This window comes from Galeopterus variegatus, unplaced genomic scaffold, assembly GCF_000696425.1.
Source record: "Galeopterus variegatus unplaced genomic scaffold, G_variegatus-3.0.2 Scaffold1805, whole genome shotgun sequence".
Classification (NCBI taxonomy): domain Eukaryota; kingdom Metazoa; phylum Chordata; class Mammalia; order Dermoptera; family Cynocephalidae; genus Galeopterus; species Galeopterus variegatus.
The window spans coordinates 1-21,601 of NW_007727916.1; the positions used below are offsets into that span (position 1 = coordinate 1).

The 21,601-nt window shown below is 38.5% G+C and overlaps 1 protein-coding gene across 1 annotated transcript in view; it reads left to right on the forward strand.

Annotated features, from left to right (window-relative positions):
- Window positions 1-11,398: 11,398 nt before the first annotated feature.
- Window positions 11,399-21,601, forward strand: part of LOC103595633 (EF-hand calcium-binding domain-containing protein 3-like) — a 33,438-nt gene continuing 23,235 nt past the window's right edge. The window contains 3 exon segments of the mRNA XM_008579069.1: window positions 11,399-11,472; window positions 14,136-14,212; window positions 20,867-21,010. Of these exon segments, the coding sequence (XP_008577291.1) occupies window positions 11,399-11,472; window positions 14,136-14,212; window positions 20,867-21,010 (295 nt within the window).

Here is a 21,601-nt window from a genome sequence, read left to right on the forward strand (position 1 = left end):
TTTTTTCTCATATTTCTGTCTCTTTCTTAAGGAGGAAAGGTTGATGTCAGTAACCCGAACACAATTCTGGGGAAAATGGGGATCAAGCTCAAAAATAAGGAACTGAAAAGTGTAATACAAAATCAACCTATTGATGGTGAGTATTGTAAATAGCTATTTTGCCTTTCAGGGAAGAGCTTAAAATCTTGGCATCATGTATAAGAATTTCATAAATGAGGTTGATTTGAGGAGTTTAAGACATTTTTAGTAATCATGGAAAAGAATTTAGTCTGAAAGTAGGAAGAAATTTTTATCTTTTGGCATTTTTACTCATCTGAAGTTATCTATGAGCAGCACTAGGAGGACATTCACAAGTGTTACCAGGCCACAAGGGTTACTAGGGAGAAACAAACTTGGGAGCAAGAGGGAAAATGAATAAATGACTAACAGAGAGCCAGAAATGACTGGGAAAAAATATCCATAATAGGGAGTAGTAGAACATCATTAATATTTCCTCAAATATCTAAAAACCACGTCATCACCATCTTGAAATAGACACAGAAGATGACAACCTTAGAGGAAAGCATATTGGGAATAGATTGAAGATGTGAGGCTGAGTATCCATGTCAGATGCTAGATTCACACACACACACACACACACACACGCCAATCTTTATGAGTGGTATCTTTTACCAGGCTTATTAAAAAGTATCTGAAGACCCAAAAACTAGAGACATAGTGTATTTCTCATGGTCAAACCCTGTGTTCAAGGGAAATGGGCTGAATACTGTGATTCTTCCTCCTAATGGAGACTCAAACACTGAATATAAATTTAAGGTGAACACAAATAACTTCGTAAAATATTTTCATTTGGCCCTAGTTTACAGTTTTTCTAAGTTCTGTGTCATTGTTCAAATTTTTCATGCTTTGTATTACAGCTAGTGGAAATGTTCCTCTGAAAAAAGTGAAGGATGGTGTGTGATGGAGTTTAGATGTATTGTCCCCTCCAAAACTCATGTGGAAATTTGATCTCCAACGTGGCAGTGTTGGAAACTGATTGAGTCATGGGGGCGGATCCCTCATGAATGGATTCATGCTCTCCCTGGAGGAGGGGAAAGTAATGAGTGAGTTCTTGCTCTATTAGTTCCCGCAAGAGCTTGTTGTTTATAGGACCCTGGCACCTTCTCTCTCTCTCTTGCTTCCACTCGCCATGTGATCTGCCTGTACCCGCCAGCTGCCTGCTGTTTTTCCACCATGAGTAGAAGCAGCCTGAGGCCCATGCCCGATGCAGCTGTCCCATAATCGTAAGCCAAATAAACCTCTTTCCTTTATAAATTACCCAGTCTCGGTAATTCTGTCATAGCAACACAAAACGGACTAAAACAGTGTGAAAGCATTTCTAGGCAAGTTAAAAGTTACTGTAAACATTAAAGTCCTAATTCTTTAATGATTTTTTATCTTGTCTTTTTAGTTAATACATAAATTTATTAATATAGACTAATATCCCTGAATCCACCAATTAACAAAATAACTAGAATATTTCCAATATCATTGTATCAACCCATGGTTACTTTCTTGTCCTATTACCTGCCTCTCCACACTCTTCGAGATAACACTATTCTGAATTTTATATCGCTATTCTAAAAAAATAGTTTTATCACCTATGTGATAACAACATAGTCTTTCATTTTGCTTGGTTTGACTGTATAAAAATACTATAGTAAATAATGTGCAATCTCCTGTAACTTGCTTTCTTAAGATAATTATGTCATGTAAGATTTTGTAGCTTATTGTTGTAGTTTATTCCTTTTCACTGCTATGTAAGGATTATGTTATTCAAATATATTATAATTTATTCATCCAATTTCCTGTGTATGTATATTTACATTGTTTTGCTTTTAAAAATATTCTTTTATGGGGCCAGCCCGGTGGCGCACTGCTACAGTGCGCTGCTTGGGAGCGCGGCGACGCTCCCGCCGAGGGTTCAGATCCAACATATAGACCGGCCGCTCACTGGCTGAGCGAGGAGCGGGCGCAACACCGAGGGTTGCGATCCCGTTGCCGGTCCCGGTCCGGTATGGGCGCGACACTGAGGGTTGCGATCCGTTGCTGGTCACGAAAAAAGACAAAAAGGAAAAATCAATCAATCAATAAATAAAATAAAAATATTCTTTTATATATAATTATTATAATTTTAATGTTATAAACAATCCCTGGTTCACATTTGCAAGTTCCACTACTAAACATGAAGACTAAGGTATATTTGAGAATGGAACTTTTCATCATAGTATATATGAATATTCAGGTTATTAAAGTAATGCCAACTTGTACCATAAGTAGTTGTACTATTAAACCATAAGAATTTACACCCATGCATATATATATATATGTTATCAAAGTTTGTTTGCCAGTCTAGTGGATGTAAAAAGAAATCTCACTGAGGTTTAAATTTATCCTTGATTACTAATGAAGTTGAACATCTCTTTATATATTTATTGGCCATTTGTGTTTTATCTTTAATAAAATACCAGTCCATGCCTTTTGCCTCTTTTCCTATTAGGTTGTTTGTCATTTTATTTTATAGCTCTTTATACATATTACTAGATGTTAATCCTTTGTCAATTACACATGTTGCAAATTTCTTCTCCCACAGAGTGTCTTACCTTTTCACTTTCTCAATGGTGCCTTTGTTAAAAAGAAGTTCGTAATTTAAATGTAGTAAATTTTACCACTCTTTTTTTCAAGGTTGGCATATTTGGAGTCTTGACTAAGAAAACTTTCCTCGCCTGTAGGTCATAAGCAATATCCTGTATTTTCTTCTCAAAGTTGAAAGTTTTGACTTTCAGATTTAAGTTTTTAATCCACACCTGGAAGTAATGTTTTTAAATGAGATGGAGATTGCATTTCAATCTTTCATTTACTGATAAATCATTGTTCCAGCATCATTTATTAAATGGTCCTTCCTTTCCCCTGTGATTTGTAATATTCACTCTGTTATAAATCAAGTTCTATATATGCTTAATTAATTACTCTGGCTTTATAATAAGTCTGTATCAGTTAGGTCAAAAGGTCTCACTACAACAACATCCTACAATGTAAAAAATAATATTGATAAAATTTCATTTTCTTTTTTAAAAAAGGTCTCACTTTATTCATTTTGTAGGAATGTCTTGTGATTCTTGACCTTTTGCTCTTCCACAAAAATTTTAGAACTAGCTGGTCAAATTTTTTTTTTAAATATCTATGGGGATTTTTTCTTTTTTTTTTTTTGGTGGCTGGCTGGTATGGGGATCCGAACCCATCTACTGGGATTTTGATATTGAAATTGCATTGACTCTGTAGACCAATTTGGTGAGAACTAACAGATTTATGATAGATTCTTTTTCCAAGCATATGGTATAGATCTCCATTTATGTAGTTTGTCTTAATGTCTTCTTTTTATCCATAATATTAGCTAAAATATTTTTTTTTCTTCATTGAAATGTAGTTGTGGGGTACAGAGTTGAATATCAATACCTGTGTGCAATATGTGATGCTCAGATCAGGATAATTAGTATATTCAACATTATGAAATGTAATCATTTTTCTTGGCCCTTTACCAATTCTTCCCTTACTTTCCCTCCCTCTTCCCCTTTCCCACCTCTGGTAACCTCAGTTCTATTGTCTCATTTTGAAAGTTGGATGTATCATTGTGATTATTGTATCTTTCTTTTTATTTGTTTATTTTTTTAGCTCCCACTTATAAGTGAGGACATGCACTATTTTTCTCTTCATCTGGCTTATTTCACTTAATTTTCTCTAAGTTCATCCATATTGCTGGTGGATATCAGTATTTCATTCTTTTCATGGCAGAGTAATATTCCATTGTGTAAATATACCACATTTTCCTTATCCAGTCATCTGACGATAGACATTTAGGTTGTTTCCAACTCTTGGCTATTGTAAATAGAGCTGTAATCAACATGGGAGTGCATGTATCCCTTTGACATGATGATTTCCATTCCTTTAGGTATGTACCCAGCAGTAGAATTGCTGGATCGTATTACAGTTCTATCTGTAGTTATTTGAGGAATCTCCATACCATTTTTGATAACAGCTGCACCAATTTACAGTTCCACCAAGTGTAGAAGTGTTCTCCTTTCTCCACCTCCTTGCCAGCATTTGTTATTCCTTGTCTTTTTGATAATAGCCAGTCTAACCGGGGTGAGATGATATCTCAGTGTGGTTTTGATTTGCATTTTCCTGATGCTTAGTGATGTTAAGCACTTTTTCATGTGTCTGTTGGCCATTTGTATATCTTCCTTTCAGAAATATCTATTCAACTCCTTTGCCCATTTTTTAATCGAGTTATTTGCTTTTTTACTGTTGTTTGAGTTCCTTGTATATTCTGGATATGAATCCTTTGTTGGATGCATAGTTTGCAAATATTTTCTCCCACTGCCCCATTGTCTTTTCACTCTGTTAATGGTTTCTTTTGCTGTGCAGAAGCTTTTTAGTTTGATGTAATCCCATTTGTTTATTTTTTGTTTTGTTGCTTGTGCTTTTGGTGTCATATTCATAAAGTCTTTGCCCAGTCCTACATCCTGAAGTGTTTCCCGTATGTATTCTTCTAGGACTTTTAAAGCTTCAGGTCTTATATTTAAATCTTTAATCCATTTTGAGTTGATTTTGGTATAGGGTGAGAGATACGGGTCTAGCTTCATTCTTCTCCATATGGATGTTCAGTTTTCCCAACACCATTTATTGAAGAGGCAGTCTTTTCCCCAATGTATTTTTGTGGTGCCTTTGTCAAAGATCAGTTGGCTATAAGTGTGGGTTGATTTCTGGGTTCTCTATTCTGTTCCATTGGTCCATGTGTCTGTTTTTATGCCAGTACCATGATGTTTAGGTTATTATGGCGTTCTAGTATAGCTTGAAGTCAGGTAGTGGGAATACCTCCAGCTTTATTTATTTATTATCATTATTATCATTATTATTATTATTATTATTTTGATCAAGATTGCTTTGGCTATTCGGGGTCTTCTGTTGTTCCATATGAATGTTAGGATTGTTTTTTCTGTTTCTTTGAAGAATGTCACTGTTATTTTGATGGGGATTGCACTGAATCTGTAGATCTCTTTGGGTAGTATGGCCATTTTCACAATGTTAATTCTTCCAATCCAAGTGCATGGAACGTCTTTCCATGTTTTTGTGTTCTCTTTAATTTCTTTCCACAGTGATTTGTAGTTCTTATTGTACAGAACTTTCACCTCCTTGGTTAAATTGATTCCTAGGTATTTCATTTTTGTTGGCAACTATTGTAAATGGGCTAGCTTTCTTGATTTCTTTTTCTGCTAGTTTGTTGTTGGAGTATAAAAAAAAACACTACTGATTTTTGTGTGTTGATTTCGTATCCTGCAACTTTACTGAAATTGTTTATCAACTCTAAGAGTTTTGTTGTAGAGTCTTTGGGCTTTGCTATATATGGGATCATCTACAAACAAGAACAATTTGACTTTGTCTATTCCAACCTGGATGCCTGTCATTTCTTTCTCTTGCCTGATCATCCTGGCTAGTACTTCCAATACTATGTTAAATAGGAGTGGTGAGAGTAGGCATCCTTGTCTTGCTCCCATTCTTTTTTTTTTTTTTTTTAAGATGACCAGTAAGGGGATCTTAACCGTTGACTTGTTGTTGTCAGCACCACGCTCAGCCAGTGAGCTAACCGGCCTTCCCTACATAGGGATCCAAACCCTTGGCCTCGGTTTTCAGGGCCACACTCTCCCAAGTGAGCCACGGACTGGCCCATCTTGTTCCTATTCTTCATGATATTGGGGTGGGTTTGTCATATATGGCTTTTATGGTGTTGAGATAATTTCTCTATATTTGCTGGGCATCTTTATCATGAAGTGATGTTGAATTGTGTCAAATGTTTTTTCTGCATTTATTGAGATAATCCCATGCTTTTTGTCCTTGATTTTGTAGAGTGGTGTATCATATTTATTGAATTGCATATGTTGAACCATCCTGGCATTCCTGGGATGAATCCCATTTGATCAATGGGATAATTTTTTTGATGTCTTCTTGTATTGTATTTGCTAATATTTTATTGAGGACTTTTGCATCTATGTTCGTCAAAGACATCGGTCTATAGTTTTCCTTTTTGGGGCTGTCTTTGTCTTCTTTGGGTATCAGGGTGATGCTGGCCTCAAAGAATAACTTTGGGAGAATGGCCTTGAATGATAGAGTTTGGATGTGTTGGCCCTGCCAAAACTCATGTGGAAATCTGATCCCCAATGTGGCAGTGTTGGTAGCTGTTTGAGTCACAGGGGCAGATCCCTCATGAATGGATTAATGCTCTCCCTGGGGGCATGGGGGTAGTGAGTGAGTTCTTGCTCTCATAGTTCCTATGAGAGCTGGTTGTTTAAAAGACCCTGGCACCTCACCCCCCCCCTCTCGCTTCCTCTCACCATGTGATCTGCTTGTACCTGCCGGCTGCCTGCTGCTTTCTGCCATGAGTGGAAGCAGCCTGAGGCCTGCACCAGATGCAGCTGTCCCAGAATCGTAAGCCAAATAAACCTCTGTTCTTTATATATTACCCAGTCTCAAGTATTCTGTTATAGCAACACAAAATGGACTAATACAGAAAATTGGTACCGGAGAAGTGGGTTGCTGCTATACAGATACCTGAAAATGTGGAAGCAGCTTTGGAACTGGGTATTAGGCAAAGGTTGGAGGCATTTGGAGGACTCAGAAGAAAACAAAAAGATAAGGGAAAGTTTGGACTGTCTTAGAGACTGGTTAAATGGTGATGAGCAGAATGCTAATATAAATATGGACTGCAAAGACCATTCTAAGGAAGTCTCAGATATAAATAAGTAGGAGTTTATTGGAAACTGGGGCAAAGTTCAACCTCGCTATGAACTGGCAAGGAACCTGGCTGTGTTGTGTCCATGCCCTAGGACTTTGTGGAAGTTGGAACTTAGGAGTTGTGAACCAGAGTATCTGGCAGAAGAAATTTCTAAGCAGCAAAGCATTAAGGAAGCTGTATGGCTACTTGTAACAGCCTACTCTGAGTTACGGTGGCAAAGGCATGACATAAAACCAGAATTTAAAAGGGAAGCAGAGTGTAAAGATTTGGCAAATTTGCAGCCAGGCCATGAGGTAGAGAAGCAGAGAGCATTTTCAGAAGAAAAAATCAATGGTACTAAGAAGATTAACACAAAAGAATGGGATTATCAAGAGAAGGGGGAAAAGGCCCTGAAGGCATTGCAGAAGCCTCTGGGATCAACCCTTCAATTTCAGGCCCAGAGGCCTAGGGAGACAGAATGTCTTAGGGAACAGGCTTGAGGAGGCCCCTCCATGGCTTCACTCCTTGGGACTATCTTGGAAAGCTGCTTCCAGCACTAGCACCCCAGCTGCTTTGGTTACTACAGCTGTGGCTAGTTGGCCCCAGGTGTGGCTGGATGTACAACTTTGTAAAGTACAAGCTGGACGCCTTGGTGGCATCCACGTGGTGTTAGGACTGCAGGCTTGCAGAATGCTAGAGCTGTGTTAGCTTGGGAGCCTCCACCCAGATTTCAAAGGACGTATGGAAAAGTTTGGGAACCCAGGAAGAGATCTGTCACAGGGGCAGAGTCACCGCAGACAACCTTCACTAGAGCAATGCTAAGGGGAAACATGGGGTCAGGGGTGCAGCAGAGAAACCACATCAGCGCCATGTCTAGTAAAGCTGTGAGAGCAGGACTGCCATGGAGACCCCATACTTCCGGAGCTACCAGAGTGGAACGACAGCCTGGGAGAGCTGAAGTGTGACTTGCGACCAGGAAAGCCATAGGAATGGAGCTGCCCAAGGACTTGGGGACCCAACCCCCACACCAGCATGCAGAGGAGGTGGAACATGGAGTCAAGGTATCTGATTTGCCAGCTTTGAGATTTAATGCCTGCCCTGCTGGGTTTTGGACTTGTTTGGGACCTGTTACACTTTTCTTTTATCCTATTTCTCACTTTTGGACTGGGAATATGTACCCTATGTTAGTCCCACCATTGTATCTTGGAAGTAGATAACTTGTATTGATTGTTTGGGACCTGTTACACTTTTGAGGGGCCTATTTCTCCCTTTTGGAATTGGAATATGTACCCTATGTTTGTCCCACCGATGTATCTTGGAAGTAGATAACTTATATTGATTTCACAGATGGGACTTTGAACTTTGGACTTTTGAGTTGAAACAAGTTAAGACTTTGGGGATGAAATGAATGTATTTGCACGTGAAAAGGACATGAGCTTTGGGGAGTCAGGGGTGGAATGTAGTGGATTGAATTATGTCCCCCCAAAACTCACTGAAGCTTGAATTGTGTCCCCAAGTTTTATGTATTAGAAACTTGTCCCCCACTGTGAACATTAAGAGGGTGGGAAATCCTATTATGGTAATTGAAAGGTAGAGGCTTGAAGAGTGATTGGATTGTAGGACCCTGTAGTAGTGGATGGATTAAAAATGGTGGTCAAGGGTGTGGTTCTGAGGGCTTTAAAAGAAGAGGAGAGTCTCTCTCTCTGCTCTCTCTGCTTCCACCGTCTTGCAGTCTGAGACCCCTGAGTCACTGTCACCATCACCAGATGGATTTTGGACTTCTCAGCCTCAGAAACTGTAAGCAATAAATTTTGTTTTCTTCTGGCATTTTGTTATAAGCAACATAAACAGACTAATACACTTCCCTTTTTTTCTCTTTGTGTCCCTGGCCAGACTGGTAGGCAATGTACTAAGTTTGAGAAGACTAGGGTAAAGTCAAGTTATGTTCATAATGAACAAACCCCCAGGGCAGGAATAGGAAACTTCTAGAACTGCTGCCACTAAGTGAAGCCTGAAGCACTTTTGGGGGCCTGACTATGACTAGCTAAGCCTTGGGTGACAGAGATATCTGTGCTATATGTCACGGTAGACTAAAGACAGGACTTCTAACTCCTGTGCTAGAGGATTTACATTGCCATGAGACATGTGAGATCATGAACACTATGGTTTCTGCTTAAAATAATCAATTTTTTTAATTGCTCTTTTTAAATTGCTTTTCCCAATAATACTAAAGACTGCAAGCCAAGGAGAATTTCTTTTTTTTTTTTTTTTTTTTAAAAAGATGACCGGTAAGGGGATCTCAACCCTTGGCTTGGTGTTGTCAGCACCACGCTCAGCTAGTGAGCAAACCGGCCATCCCTATATAGGATCCGAACCCGTGGCCTTGGTGTTATCAGCACCGCACTCTACCGAGTGAGCCACGGGCCGGCCTAGAATTTCTTTTTTTTGCCCCTCTTTCTAGGCTTAATTAATGAAATGGTGCCTAGTCACCATTCAGTTAAGGCTTTTGGGTAAAATATTTTACTTGAACAACTTTCAACTCACTAACGAAAGTATATTAGCATGAAAGTATATTGATACAGAATTTTAAACAAAAAAAAATTTCCCCTTCCCTGAAATTCCAACAGTGTCAAGATGTTCTGATTCTAAAATTCATATCCTCATATACCACGAGGGTGCTGAATAAACCACATTGAAAACACATTTACTGTAAGACTGGATGGAGCTTGTGGGTCATTCTCTCTCTGGGTCTGAGCCTGAGCAGTGAATGACGTCACAGTTGTATGATGGAACAAACCCTTTACTGGATTCTTGATCTGACTGAAGCACGTAAGTGGTAAAGAGCATGGCTTAAAAGTAGGGCAGTATCAGGATTTTGTAGGATTCTATGCTGAGTCCTTTTTTTAAAAATCTATGAGAGGGCCGGCCCGGTGGCGCACTGGAGAGTGCACCACTTGGGAGCATGGTGACGCTCCCGCCAAGGGTTCGGATCCCATGTGGAGACCAGTTCCCACTCACTGGCTGAGCGCGGTGTGGGTGCAACACTGAGGGTTGTGATCCCGTTACCGGTCAGTAAAAAAGACAAAAAGGAAAAAATAAATAAATAAAATAAAAATAAAAATCTATGAGAAATTGAACAAATTTTTCTAAAGCAATGATTATTTTGAGCCATGAGGATGACTTCATAGAACTTTTCGAGTGCCTAAACTGCTAAGCCTCTCTGGAGTTCCCAGCTCTATGGTAAGTTTCCAGATTTTGAGCACATGTCATTGAGTTCTTGATTTCCAGGCTCTGAGGTGAAGCTGGGAAAATTGATCAATTTCTAACGAAACATTCAGAGACTTTTTCTTCATGGTTTAATAGTATCTGTCCATTATTTCTAAGTCAACAACCTAGTTTTCTTGCCAGTGAACCACCTACTACAATCTACATTTTTTAGAAAGGCAAAAGATTTATACGATCTGAAGAGAAACAAGTATACAATCTATGTTTCTAAAAGATAACTGAAGAGATAAGACCAGCGAGCAAAGGGGAAGCCCTGTCAACCCAGCTTCTGGTACATAGGCTCTGTTTCTCAAACTATAAAGAAGTAGAAAGGGAGGACTAGGGAGTCCACAGTAAAGAGTCCATTCAGGAGGGTACAAAATAGCATTATATCCCACCCCCAGACCTACTTTCAAGAAAGGCCAGTGGGTTCATAAGAACTGACAGGGCAGGGATAGGTCTCCCAGAGGGAAACCCTGGGAAAATCAATATACTACCAGGCAGTTAGCTAAGATATAAACAAGCAGACAAATATTCTATAAATGCTATATAACATTTTATTCTTTGTCAAAGACTTGAAATATTCTACTGATTTCATAAATAAATAAATTTTTTCTTTAAATAACTTTTTCCACATATTTCCAACTGCATAGCGCCATTTTTATTATTTAAGGTGTAAGACTTGATCTGATATATGTATGTGTTGTGAAATAATCACCATAATCAAGCTAATTAACATATCCATCACTTCACAAATTAACATTTCCGTGTGTGTGGTGAGAACACTTAGGCTCTTAGCAAATTTCAACTATATGGTAAAGCATTGTTACCTATAGGCACCATGCTATACATTAGATTTTCAGAACTTATTATCTTCCAACTTTGTACCCCATGATCAACAAACATCTCCCCATAACCCCCTCCTCCTAGCCCCTGGAAACCACCATTCTACTCTCTGCTTCTGTGAATTTGACTATATTAGATTCTGTATATTAGCGAGATCATACAGTATTTGTCTTTCTGTGTCTGGCTTATTTCACTTAGCATTTATTTTTATATAGGATCAGAGTGACACTATTTGAAAGGGGAGCAGTGGCAAGAAATTTTGCTTAGAGATCTGGGAACAGTAAAGGAGCTCTTCCATGTGGCCTTTCAACTTTGCACATACCTCTAACTTGAATTTGCATATGTCACTATTTCCTGAGGCTCTGTACTTTTCAAACTTCAGGCCTTGAGCTAGAAAAGCTGCAAAAGAATATAAGGAAATTAGTCTGTGAGCTGATCCTCAATTGTATTTTCTGAATTTCAGACAGAGTCACTGGCCACATGGCAGTTTCAAAAATTAAATCAAAACTTAAGGTGAATCTTCTAACAAAAGTACCTGTCTCCCACAGAAGGAGGTAGGTAATAAATGTATGAAGGTGATAAATGAAGAATTATTAAGGTGATGAATATATTAAATACCCATAAAGGCTATGATGAAACAATTGGAAAGCTCTTCAGATATCCATTCTGTGATACGTTTAGTTATAAAACAAAACATCTGAATTGGAGAGAAAGATTTTTCATGAGAAGAAGAGGATATAGGTCCTTTTTGATTAGAGAAATAAAGAGTTCTCCTTTTCGTTCACCCAAACAAGAGGCTATTTTTGTGCCAGGACACAGAACACCCGAGAGGGCTCCAGGACTTGTCAGGTATACATTGAGATATTTTCAGTGCCAGCTTAAAGGAGAATAAACTTACAAGGTCATAAAAAAGACCTAAATCACTAAGCAAGTCAAAGTGTAGGAAAAGGGTCTATGTTTCAAATATGGCTAGTAAAATGCAATCTAATAAATTAGCCACGACTAACCCTGGGCTAAAATTGGGAAGGGAGGTTTGTATGTGGCATTAGCTATAGGATTTTCTCAGTCTGCTAACAACAAATTCCAATTAACAGCCACTAATGACTTAAGTGAGAGCCTGGTCTGTATTTTATGAGATCACGAGAAGAAAGTCTTCTCTCCTCTCCCACCATTAGCCATCACTTTGCCACTTTGAGAGTATTTTTCCTAGTGTCCTTAACTATGCCACTCTAAAGAAATACATTACTGACTTCTTTAGAGGGAAGTGGGTAAGATAACCTCAGAGCAGCCAAATGAACACTTACCCTGCATTACAAGCTGCCTTTTGAAGTAGTGAGTTCCTGGTCACTGACAGTAGTCAAGCAAAGACTAGATACTATCACATGGAGAGGGAACTGCTACGTTAGAGGAGAAGCTGGACTGGATTCATACCAAATCTAAGATTCTTAAATCATTTGAAACATTGTAAAATAAAAAGATTCTCCAATATTTGATCTAAGATAAGGTTTGAAATTGCGCCGAGTATTCTTTTTTTATTGTAGCTAATAAAAACTTTATACTGCCTGGCGTTCTACTTTCCTCTTGCTTCTTGTATTTCTCCATCTACTGCATCTTTTACATCATCCAAGAGAAATCTGTTTATATTTAGAAATACAACAAATATAAAATAACCTACCTCAGTAAGGGCACACCTGAGTTTTCAGATGCTCAATCAGGTAATAAAGAGGAAACACCAAAAGAAGAAATCAGCATTCGTAAATGTTGAGAAAATAAGACAAATTAGATAAAATTCCATGTTGAAAAGGTGACAACAGTGTATTTTGAGAGCTTATCACTGCCTTTTCTCCCAGGTCCCTCTTTGAAAATGAATACAACCTAATAAATACTCTGGAGGATACTAAATTAATAACCATAATAATTTTTTGTTTCACTATAACATTTAGTATTTCTTCTAGTTTCACTTTTTTAACTACTTCTTATAAAACCACAAAAACTGGGCCAGCCCGAGGCCCACTCTCACTCGGGAGAGTGTGGTGCTGACAACACCAAGTCAAGGGTTAAGATCCCCTTACCGGTCATCTTAAAAAAATTTTTTTTTAAAACCACAAAAACTAAAAAAATTCATTTTTTAAAAACTCTTCATTCTAAGAGTATCAAAACTAAAGGCATTTTAAATAAAATAAATTTATAAAATTATGATTATTGTGGGCCAAACCCGTTGCGCACTCGGGAGAGTGCAGCGCTGGGAGCAAAGTGACGCTCCTGCCGCGGGTTCGGATCCTGTATGGGAGTGGCCGGTGCGCTCACTGGCTGAGCGTGGTGCAGGCGACACCAAGCCAAGGGTTGCGATCCCCTTACCAGTCACGAAAAGAAAAGACAAAAAAAAAATTATGATTATTGAATTAAATTTTATAATTAAATTTACTTAAATGTAATTAAATTTTGTTTAAATTACCATATAAAAAAATCCAGTTCTATGTGATGCATTTTTATGTTCCTAAACTAATAAATTACTGCAGAGCTATACAAAATATCCCCAAAGTATTAAATTTTTCCTCCTTTTCCAGATTTTACTTTCCTGAGAAAATGAAAGGTCACCCAGGGTTCCAAACTTTCACTATTTCTGTCTCTATCTCTATCTCATGTCTCACATGCTGGTAAAAATATAATTTGGCAATTAAAGTCATAAAGTAATCATGGATGTCAAGGTTTCTCCATAAGGATATTTACCACGACATTATTTATAATAGTTAAAAATTTGAAACAACTTATATTTCTAACAACAGGAATAGTGTAAGACTTACAGCCTTGAGCTTTGGAGTCAGACTAGTCTGGGTATGAATCTCAGGTCTTCCGCTTATCTGTGTGACTCGGGACAAGTTATTTAATCCCTCTGAGCCTTGGTTTTCTGTTTTGTAAAATGGAAGAAATCATCTTTTTAAGGGGAGTAAGGATGAGGGACAAGCATAGGGCAAAGGCAGACCTCAGTGGCCAAAGGTGACGGGCAAGCATAGGGCAAAGGTGGACCTCAGTGGCCAACATCTTCTCACTGTCCATTCTGTAGCTATTGGCAAGTGGCAGTAATACGTCCCTTAGGTAGTAAGACTCTGGACATATTGTTATGCTTACAGTCATTCCAATCAATAAAAACTGATGAATGGGAATACTGTTTGCTGTTTCACGTATTAAATCTAAATCTTTTCATGTTTCTTCTCAGGGATAAAGATTTACCAGGATCTCTTCAATGCCAATCACAACACAGAGAAAAGAAGTTGAGTCATTCACAAATGGAAGGTAATGAAAATCATCCTCAAAATTAAAATGTAAACAACAGCCCTTTAACATAACTGATCCTTCTTCTCTCAGAAGATCTGGGATTTCAAGGGTTGTTTATACTACTAGATTTCAAGGGTTATATATACTACTCTATCATTTGAAGGAAAAAAAAGAAAAAAAGTTTCTGTGGGTCGGGAGAAGGATCACTTTCAAATGGGCATCTCCCTAGAATTTAGACAGTCCTGGTCAAATTCCTGTATTCAAAGAATAACTTATGGGTTATTCTGTGTGGAAAAGAACAAATGAAAGGTCAAGTATAAACCAAGTAATGTAAGAGTGTAAACACAACTAAAGTCCCAGGATTTCTCAGAGAAAAAAATTATAATGATAAAATGAGCTATACTGGCTACAGTTCATTCATCCAAACAACAAATATTTACTTAAAGCCAAAAATGTACTCGGCACGGGAAACACAACAAGTCAGACTTGGTCACTGCCCTGATAGGAAGTCTAACAGGGAAGACAGACAATTAAACCATAATTGTTGAATGAATCATTTAAATTACAATAGGACATGACAGGAAAAATATAGAGCATAAAGAGACGTCTCCTAACTTGGTCGTGTGAGGGAAGAAGCGTCCCAGAGAAGGCTGAATATGAAGTAGGAGTAAATCAGGCAAAGAGCACAGAGGGGAGTGTTCCAGGCAGAAAAAAAAGGCCCAGAGAAAAGGAAAAGCGTGATGCACTAGAAAAACTACAAGAAGTCAGGCATGGCTGTGTTTGGATTCTGGGAGGCTAATGCTTCACTCCTCTGAATTTAGAATCAATTGAATGTAAGAGCAGAGAAGGAAGGTGGTTAGAGGATTGGCTGGTTTGTTTATGAAAGGCACACTCACAAGCTAATAGTTTACTATCTACACGAGTTTACTAGTCAGCCCTGGGTGGGGCAGTCCCTCTAGAGCATAAAACAGCGTCTCCTAACTTGGTCGTGTGAGGGAAGAAGCGTCCCAGAGAAGGCTGAATATGAAGTAGGAGTAAATCAGGTAAAGAGCACAGAGGGGAGTGTTTCAGGCAGAAAGAAAGGCCCAGAGAAAAGGGAAAGCGTGATGCACTAGAAAAACTACAAGAAGTCAGGCATGGCTGTGTTTGGATTCTGGGAGGCTAATGCTTCACTCCTCTGAATTTAGAACCAATTGAAAAATTGACTCAGGAGACAGAAAGGAAGCCAAGAACCACCTTGATTGCTGGGATAGCTAGTTTGGAAAATACAAAGGACTGTCAAGATCAGATTTGCATTTTTAATTGTAAAACTGAGCTAAATGCCTTGATAATAACAGTTTATGGTTTTATAAGACATTAATGTTTCTAAGGAGCTTTAATATACATTGGTGCTCATTTTAAGGGATTTCTTTTAATCAGGTGTGGTAAGACATGCAGACACGGAAATGACTGTCATGAAGGAAGTTTTTTTAACTCACAGATCCCAGAGGCACATGTCATGCAGGGCCACACGAGGAAGCACCAGGGTCAGTCAGGAGGTGGCAGGGGCAGAATGTGGACAAGAGCCTTTACTGTGGTTTCCAGGAAAAGGAACTGGCAAAGCAGAGTAAGCAGGGTTAGGATTAGTGAGTTTGAATAGTTTCAGTGTGCTCTGGGGTGTGGGGGCTGTCTCTAGTTGTCTGGTATCTGGGCTTGGGATAATTAAGGAAGGAACATAGCAGCCTTGAATGTAAGAGCAGAGAAGGAAGGTGGTTAGAGGATTGGCTGGTTTGTTTATGAAAGGCACACTGACAAGCTAATAGTTTACTATCTACACGAGTTTACTAGTCAGCCCTGGGTGGGGCAGTCCCTCCAAGGCCAGCAAAGCCCCAGATGTCAAAGCATCAAACACAGAAACTAGAAAATGTAGTTATTCCTCACAACTTTCCTATGAGTGTTCAATTTCTTCATTCTACAAATATTTATTGAACACTTCAAATTCCCCAACATCTTCCATTCTCACTCTCAATTGATATACTTGCTTCCTACTTCTCTGAAGAAAACTGAGGCAATAGGAATAGAATTTCCACAGACTCCCAACAGCAACAGGAATAGAATTTCCAGACTCCCAACTCCCTGTCTACCTTCCTACCAGCATCTATACCCATATACTCTGCCTTCCACCATTTTCGAACAGTTTGAGCAACAAAAATAAATATATATTTGTTTTATAAACCAAAGTAAAAAATAAACATCCAAAAGTCCATATGCTAGAAATAAATGACAGAATTTTTAATATTTTAACAATTTTTTTTTTCCTTTTTTTTGTCTTTTTTCGTGTCCGGTAACGGATAGCAACCCTCAGTGTCGCGCCCGTACCGGACCAGGACCGGCAACGGGATCACAACCCTGGGTGTTGTGCCCAGTGAGCGGGAACCGGTCTGTATGTGGGATCCGAACCCTCGGCGGGAGCGCCGCCGCACTCCCAAGCGGCGCACTGTAGCAGTGCGCCACCGGGCCGGCCCTATTTTAACAATTTTTAAATGAAGAATTTTTAAATAGTAGCTGGAGAAGAAAATGTCACAATATTTTTAAAAATTGTAACATAATTGATTACACATATTCATGGGGTACAAAATTGAATATCAATACCTGTGTACAATATGTGGTGATCAAGTCAGAAGAGTTAGTACATTCTTCATTACACAATGTAATCATTCTTTGTGACCCTTTACCAATTTCTCACTAACCCTCCTCCTCCTTTCCCACCACTGGTAACTTCAGTTCTGTCCTCTCCTTTAGAAAGTTCAACATATTATTATGATTATTGTATCTTTCTCTCTTTCTTTTTTTATTTGTTAATATTTTTAGCTCCCACTTATGAGAACATGCAGTATTTCTCTTTTTGTGCCTGGCTTATCTCACTTAACATAATTTTTTCCAGGTTCATCCACATTGCTGCAAGTGGCAGAATTTCATTCTTTTTATGGCTGAGTAGTATTCCATTGTCTATAGATAGCACATTTTCCTTACGCAGTCATCTATCAATAGGCATTTAGGTTGATTACATATCTTGGCTATCGTAAATACAGCTGTGATAAACATGGGAGTGCAGGTATCCCTTCCACATGATTTCCATTCCTTTGGGTATGTACCCAGCAGTGGGATTGCTGGATTGTATGGCAGTTCTATCTGTAGTTGTTTGGGGAACCTCTATACCATTTTCCATAACGGCTGCACCAATTTACAGTCCCACTGACAGAGTAAGAAAGTTCCCTTTTCTCTGCCTCCTTGCCAGCATTTGTTATTCTCTGTCTTTTTGATAATAGCCAGTCTAACTGGGGTGAGATGATATCTGTGTGGTTTTGATTTGCATTTCCCAGATATTTAGTGATGTTGAACATTTTTTCATGCGTCTGTTGGCCATTTTTATGTCTTTCTTTGAGAAATGTCTATTCAGCTCATTTGTCCATTTGTTAATCAGGTTATTTGGTTTTTTACTGTAATTGTTTGAGCGCCCTGTATATTCTGGATATTAATCCCTTGTTGAATGCATAGTTTGCACATATTTTCTATCCTGTAGGTTTTTTCACTCTACTGATTGTTCTCTTTGCTGTACAGAAGCTTTGTAGTTTGATATAATCCCATTTGTTTATTTTTGTTGTTGTTGCCTGTGCTTTGGGGCTCTTATTTATAAAGTCTTTGCCCAGTCCTACACCCTGGAGAATCTCCCCTATGTTTTCTTCAAGGAGTTTTAAAGTTTTAGGTCTCATATTTAAGTCTTTAATCCATTTTGAGTTGCTTTTGGTGAACAGCAAGAGGTACAGATCTAGTTTCGTTCTTCTACATATGGATATCCAGTTTTCCCAGCACCATTCATAAGAGGCTCTCCTTTCCCCATCTTATGTTCTTGGTGCCCTTGTTGAAGACCAGTTGGCTGTAAATATGTGGGTTGATTTCTAGGTTCTCTATTCTGTTCCATTGGTCCACATGTCTGTTTTTATGCCAGTACCATGCTGTTTTGATTACTGTAGCTTTATAGTATAATTTGAAATCAGGAAGTGCCTCCAGCTATGTTTTTCTTTTGCTCGGGATTACTTTTGCTATTCAAGGTCTTTTGTTGTTTTATATGAATGTTAGGAATGCTTTTTCTATTTCTGTGAAGAATGTCATTGGCATTTTGATGGGGATTGCATTGAATCTGTACATTGCTTTGAGCAGTATGGACATTTTCACAATATTAATTCTTCCAATCCATGAGCATGGAATGTCTTTCCATCTTTTGTGTCCTCTTTAATTTCTTTCAGCAGTGATTGTAGTTCCTATTGTAGAGATATTTCACCTCTTTCAGCAGTGATTGTAGTTCCTTTGTGTCCTCTTTAATTTCTTTCAGCAGTGATTGTAGTTCCTATTGTAGAGATATTTCACCTCCTTGGTTAAAGTTATTCCTAGCTATTTGTTTTTTTTTTTGGTGACTATTGTAAGTGGACTTGCTTTCTTGATTTTTCTGCTAGTCCATTGTTGGAGTAGAAAAATTTTACTGATTTTCATGTGTTGATTTTGTATCCTGCAACTTTACTGAAATTATCTGCTCTAAGATTTTTATGTAGAGTCTTTAGGTTTTTCTATATATAGGATCATGTCACCTGCAAACAGGGTCAGTTTGACTTCATCTTTTTCAATCTGGATGTCATTTATTTCTTTCTCTTTCCTAACTGCTCTGGCTAGTACTTCCAGTACTATGTTAAATAGGAGTGATGAGAGTGGGCATCCTTGTCTGGTTCCTGTTCTTAAGAATTTAGGATGATGTTCATTCAGGATGATGTTAGCAATGGATTTGCTGTATATGGCTTTCATTGTGCTAGGATATTTCCCTTCTATATCTAATTTGTCAAAAGTCTTTATTCTGAAGTGATGTCAAATTTTGTTAAATGCTTTTCTGCATCTATTGAGATAATCATATGGGTTTTGTCCTTGATTTTGTTGATGTGGTGTATCACATTTATTCACTTGTATATGTTGAACCATCCTTGCATCCCTGGATGAATCCCACTTGATAAGGGAGAAATAACAGTGAGTTTGTATATATGATATAATAGAAAGTGAAAAAAAATTGGTGTCGGAGACAGAGGGAACCCCTTCTTGGGTAATTTCTTTGAATATGAGAGGGAATGGGTTCTGGCCCACAGTGGAGGCATTGGCTCTAGATAAGAGTACAAAGTTAATTTGCGGAACAGGGAGGAAGTCAGAGTATGTGTGTACATACTCTGTAGGGAGGTAGATATGGAGGTGGGAGTCTGCAGAAATTCTACTTGTCTCTTTTTCTTCCTAATTTCCCCCACCTAACATTACTTTTTCTTTTTCCCATAGCACATACCACCATCTATAGTGGCATCTAATTCACCCATTTATTACATTTCTATGAGGGCAGAGATGTTTGTCTATTTAATGCACTAATGTATCCTGAGCACTTAAAACAGTACCTGGCACATAGAAAGCATGCAATAAATATTCGTTGACTAAGTTACACACATGAAAGAAAGCCTATTAAGGTGCTAGAGAAGTTGGGAGAAAATAGAAACAAGTCAGAGATGGTTTAGTCCAAGTTCTAGAGAAGCCTACCTTTTATCAAAGGAGAAAGATATTACCTTTTCACATTATTATAGGGCAGGTATCATTATCTCTATAGGATTAATCGTTCATACAGAGAGAGGCTGAGACTTGAATGTGATATGAAAAAAGGTTTATTCTGGTGCCATTTGGCACAACTTTGTTCTAGGTTTATTTCCTGATTCACTAATTTTAGAAAACATGTCTAATTTTGGCTCCTGTTAGTACCTTGACTATTTCTTTAAAAAACTTTGGGTCTGTACAAACATACACAAACAAATACATAATTTGGGTCCATATTGGTATATTAGTTTTCTATTGCTGCTGTTAACAAATTGCCACAAACTTGGCAGCTTAAAAAAACACAAATTTGTTATCTCACAGCTCTGTATGTCAGAGGTCCAGGTGGCCTCAGTTGGTTTTTCTTTAATGGGTCTAACAGGGCCGAAATTAAGGTATTGGCCAGCCTGGGCTCTTATGTAGGGGCCCTGGAGGAGAATCTGCTTCCAATCTCATTCAGATTTTTGGCAGAATTCAGTTCCTTGTGGTTGCAGGGCTGAGGTCCCAGTTTCCTTGCTGTTTGTCAGCCAGGAGCCTCTCTCAGCCACTTAAGGCTGCCTGCATTCCACATCATGTTGCCCCCTCAGTCTTCAAACCAGCAATGGTGGTTCAGGTCCTTCTCAGGCTCTGAATCTCTCTGACTTCTTCTGCCACATCTCTCTTGCTGTAGCTATATAAGGGATCATGTAATTATATTGGGCCCAGGATAATCTATCTTAATTCTGCAAAGTCCCTTTTGTCATGTACAGTCACACGTTCACAGGTTTCAGGGATTAGGGTATGAACATCTTTGGAAGGCCATCTCACTTACTACATTTGGTTTTCCATCAATTAGTTTATCCCAGTTCAAATCCCGTGGAAGGATTCTATCCTTCATAAGAAATGTCTACTGAGTACTTGTTTTTCTCTCAACACTTTTTCAGAAAATAATCTCCAGTCAACTGCACTGTCTATCCTAATCACATTAGCATATGTATTTCTTCTTGAATAACTGTCCTGAATAACGTAATTCCATTTTGTCAGCCTTCCAAGATGCCTACAGCTTCTTCAACAAGGATAAAACTGGTTGTATTGATTTACATGGAATGATGTGCACTTTAGCTAAGCTGGGAATGAATCTAAGCAAGCATGATGTCAATAATGAATTAAGATGTGCTGATATTGATGGTGAGTACTTTGACTTCTCATTATTTTTCTCATAAAATATTTTTGTGAATATGTATTTTTCTCAGTGACTGTATAAACATGAGATAGACCTCATTTATTTGCCAAAAATGTGTGTGTGTGTGTGTGCGTGTGTGTGTCTATTTAAAGACATCAGTGAGGAATGTATACAAGTTATGATATCAAATTAATGATACGAATTAACTATTTGAAAAATCCTGTGTGGAAATTAGAGTGACTGTCTCATTTCAATATCAAATTCAGGTTACCAATCATGATGTAAATTTTGGAGAGTGCCTTGACATAACAGATACAAAGACGTGAATAATTTCAAAAGTGACACGTTGCCAAGAAAATCCAAGCCCTTTGTTTCTGTTTTAATCATAATAATACAAATCTTTCTTCTGTCATTCCATCTATATTGAATTTTTATTTTTTATTTTTTTAAAAGAAGACCAGTAGGGCCGGCCCGGTGGCGCACTGCTACAGTGCGCCGCTTGAGAGTGCGGTGGCACTCCCGCCAAGGGTTCGGATCCCACATACAGACCGGTTCCCGCTCACTGGCTGCGCGAGGGGTGGGAGGCACACCGAGGG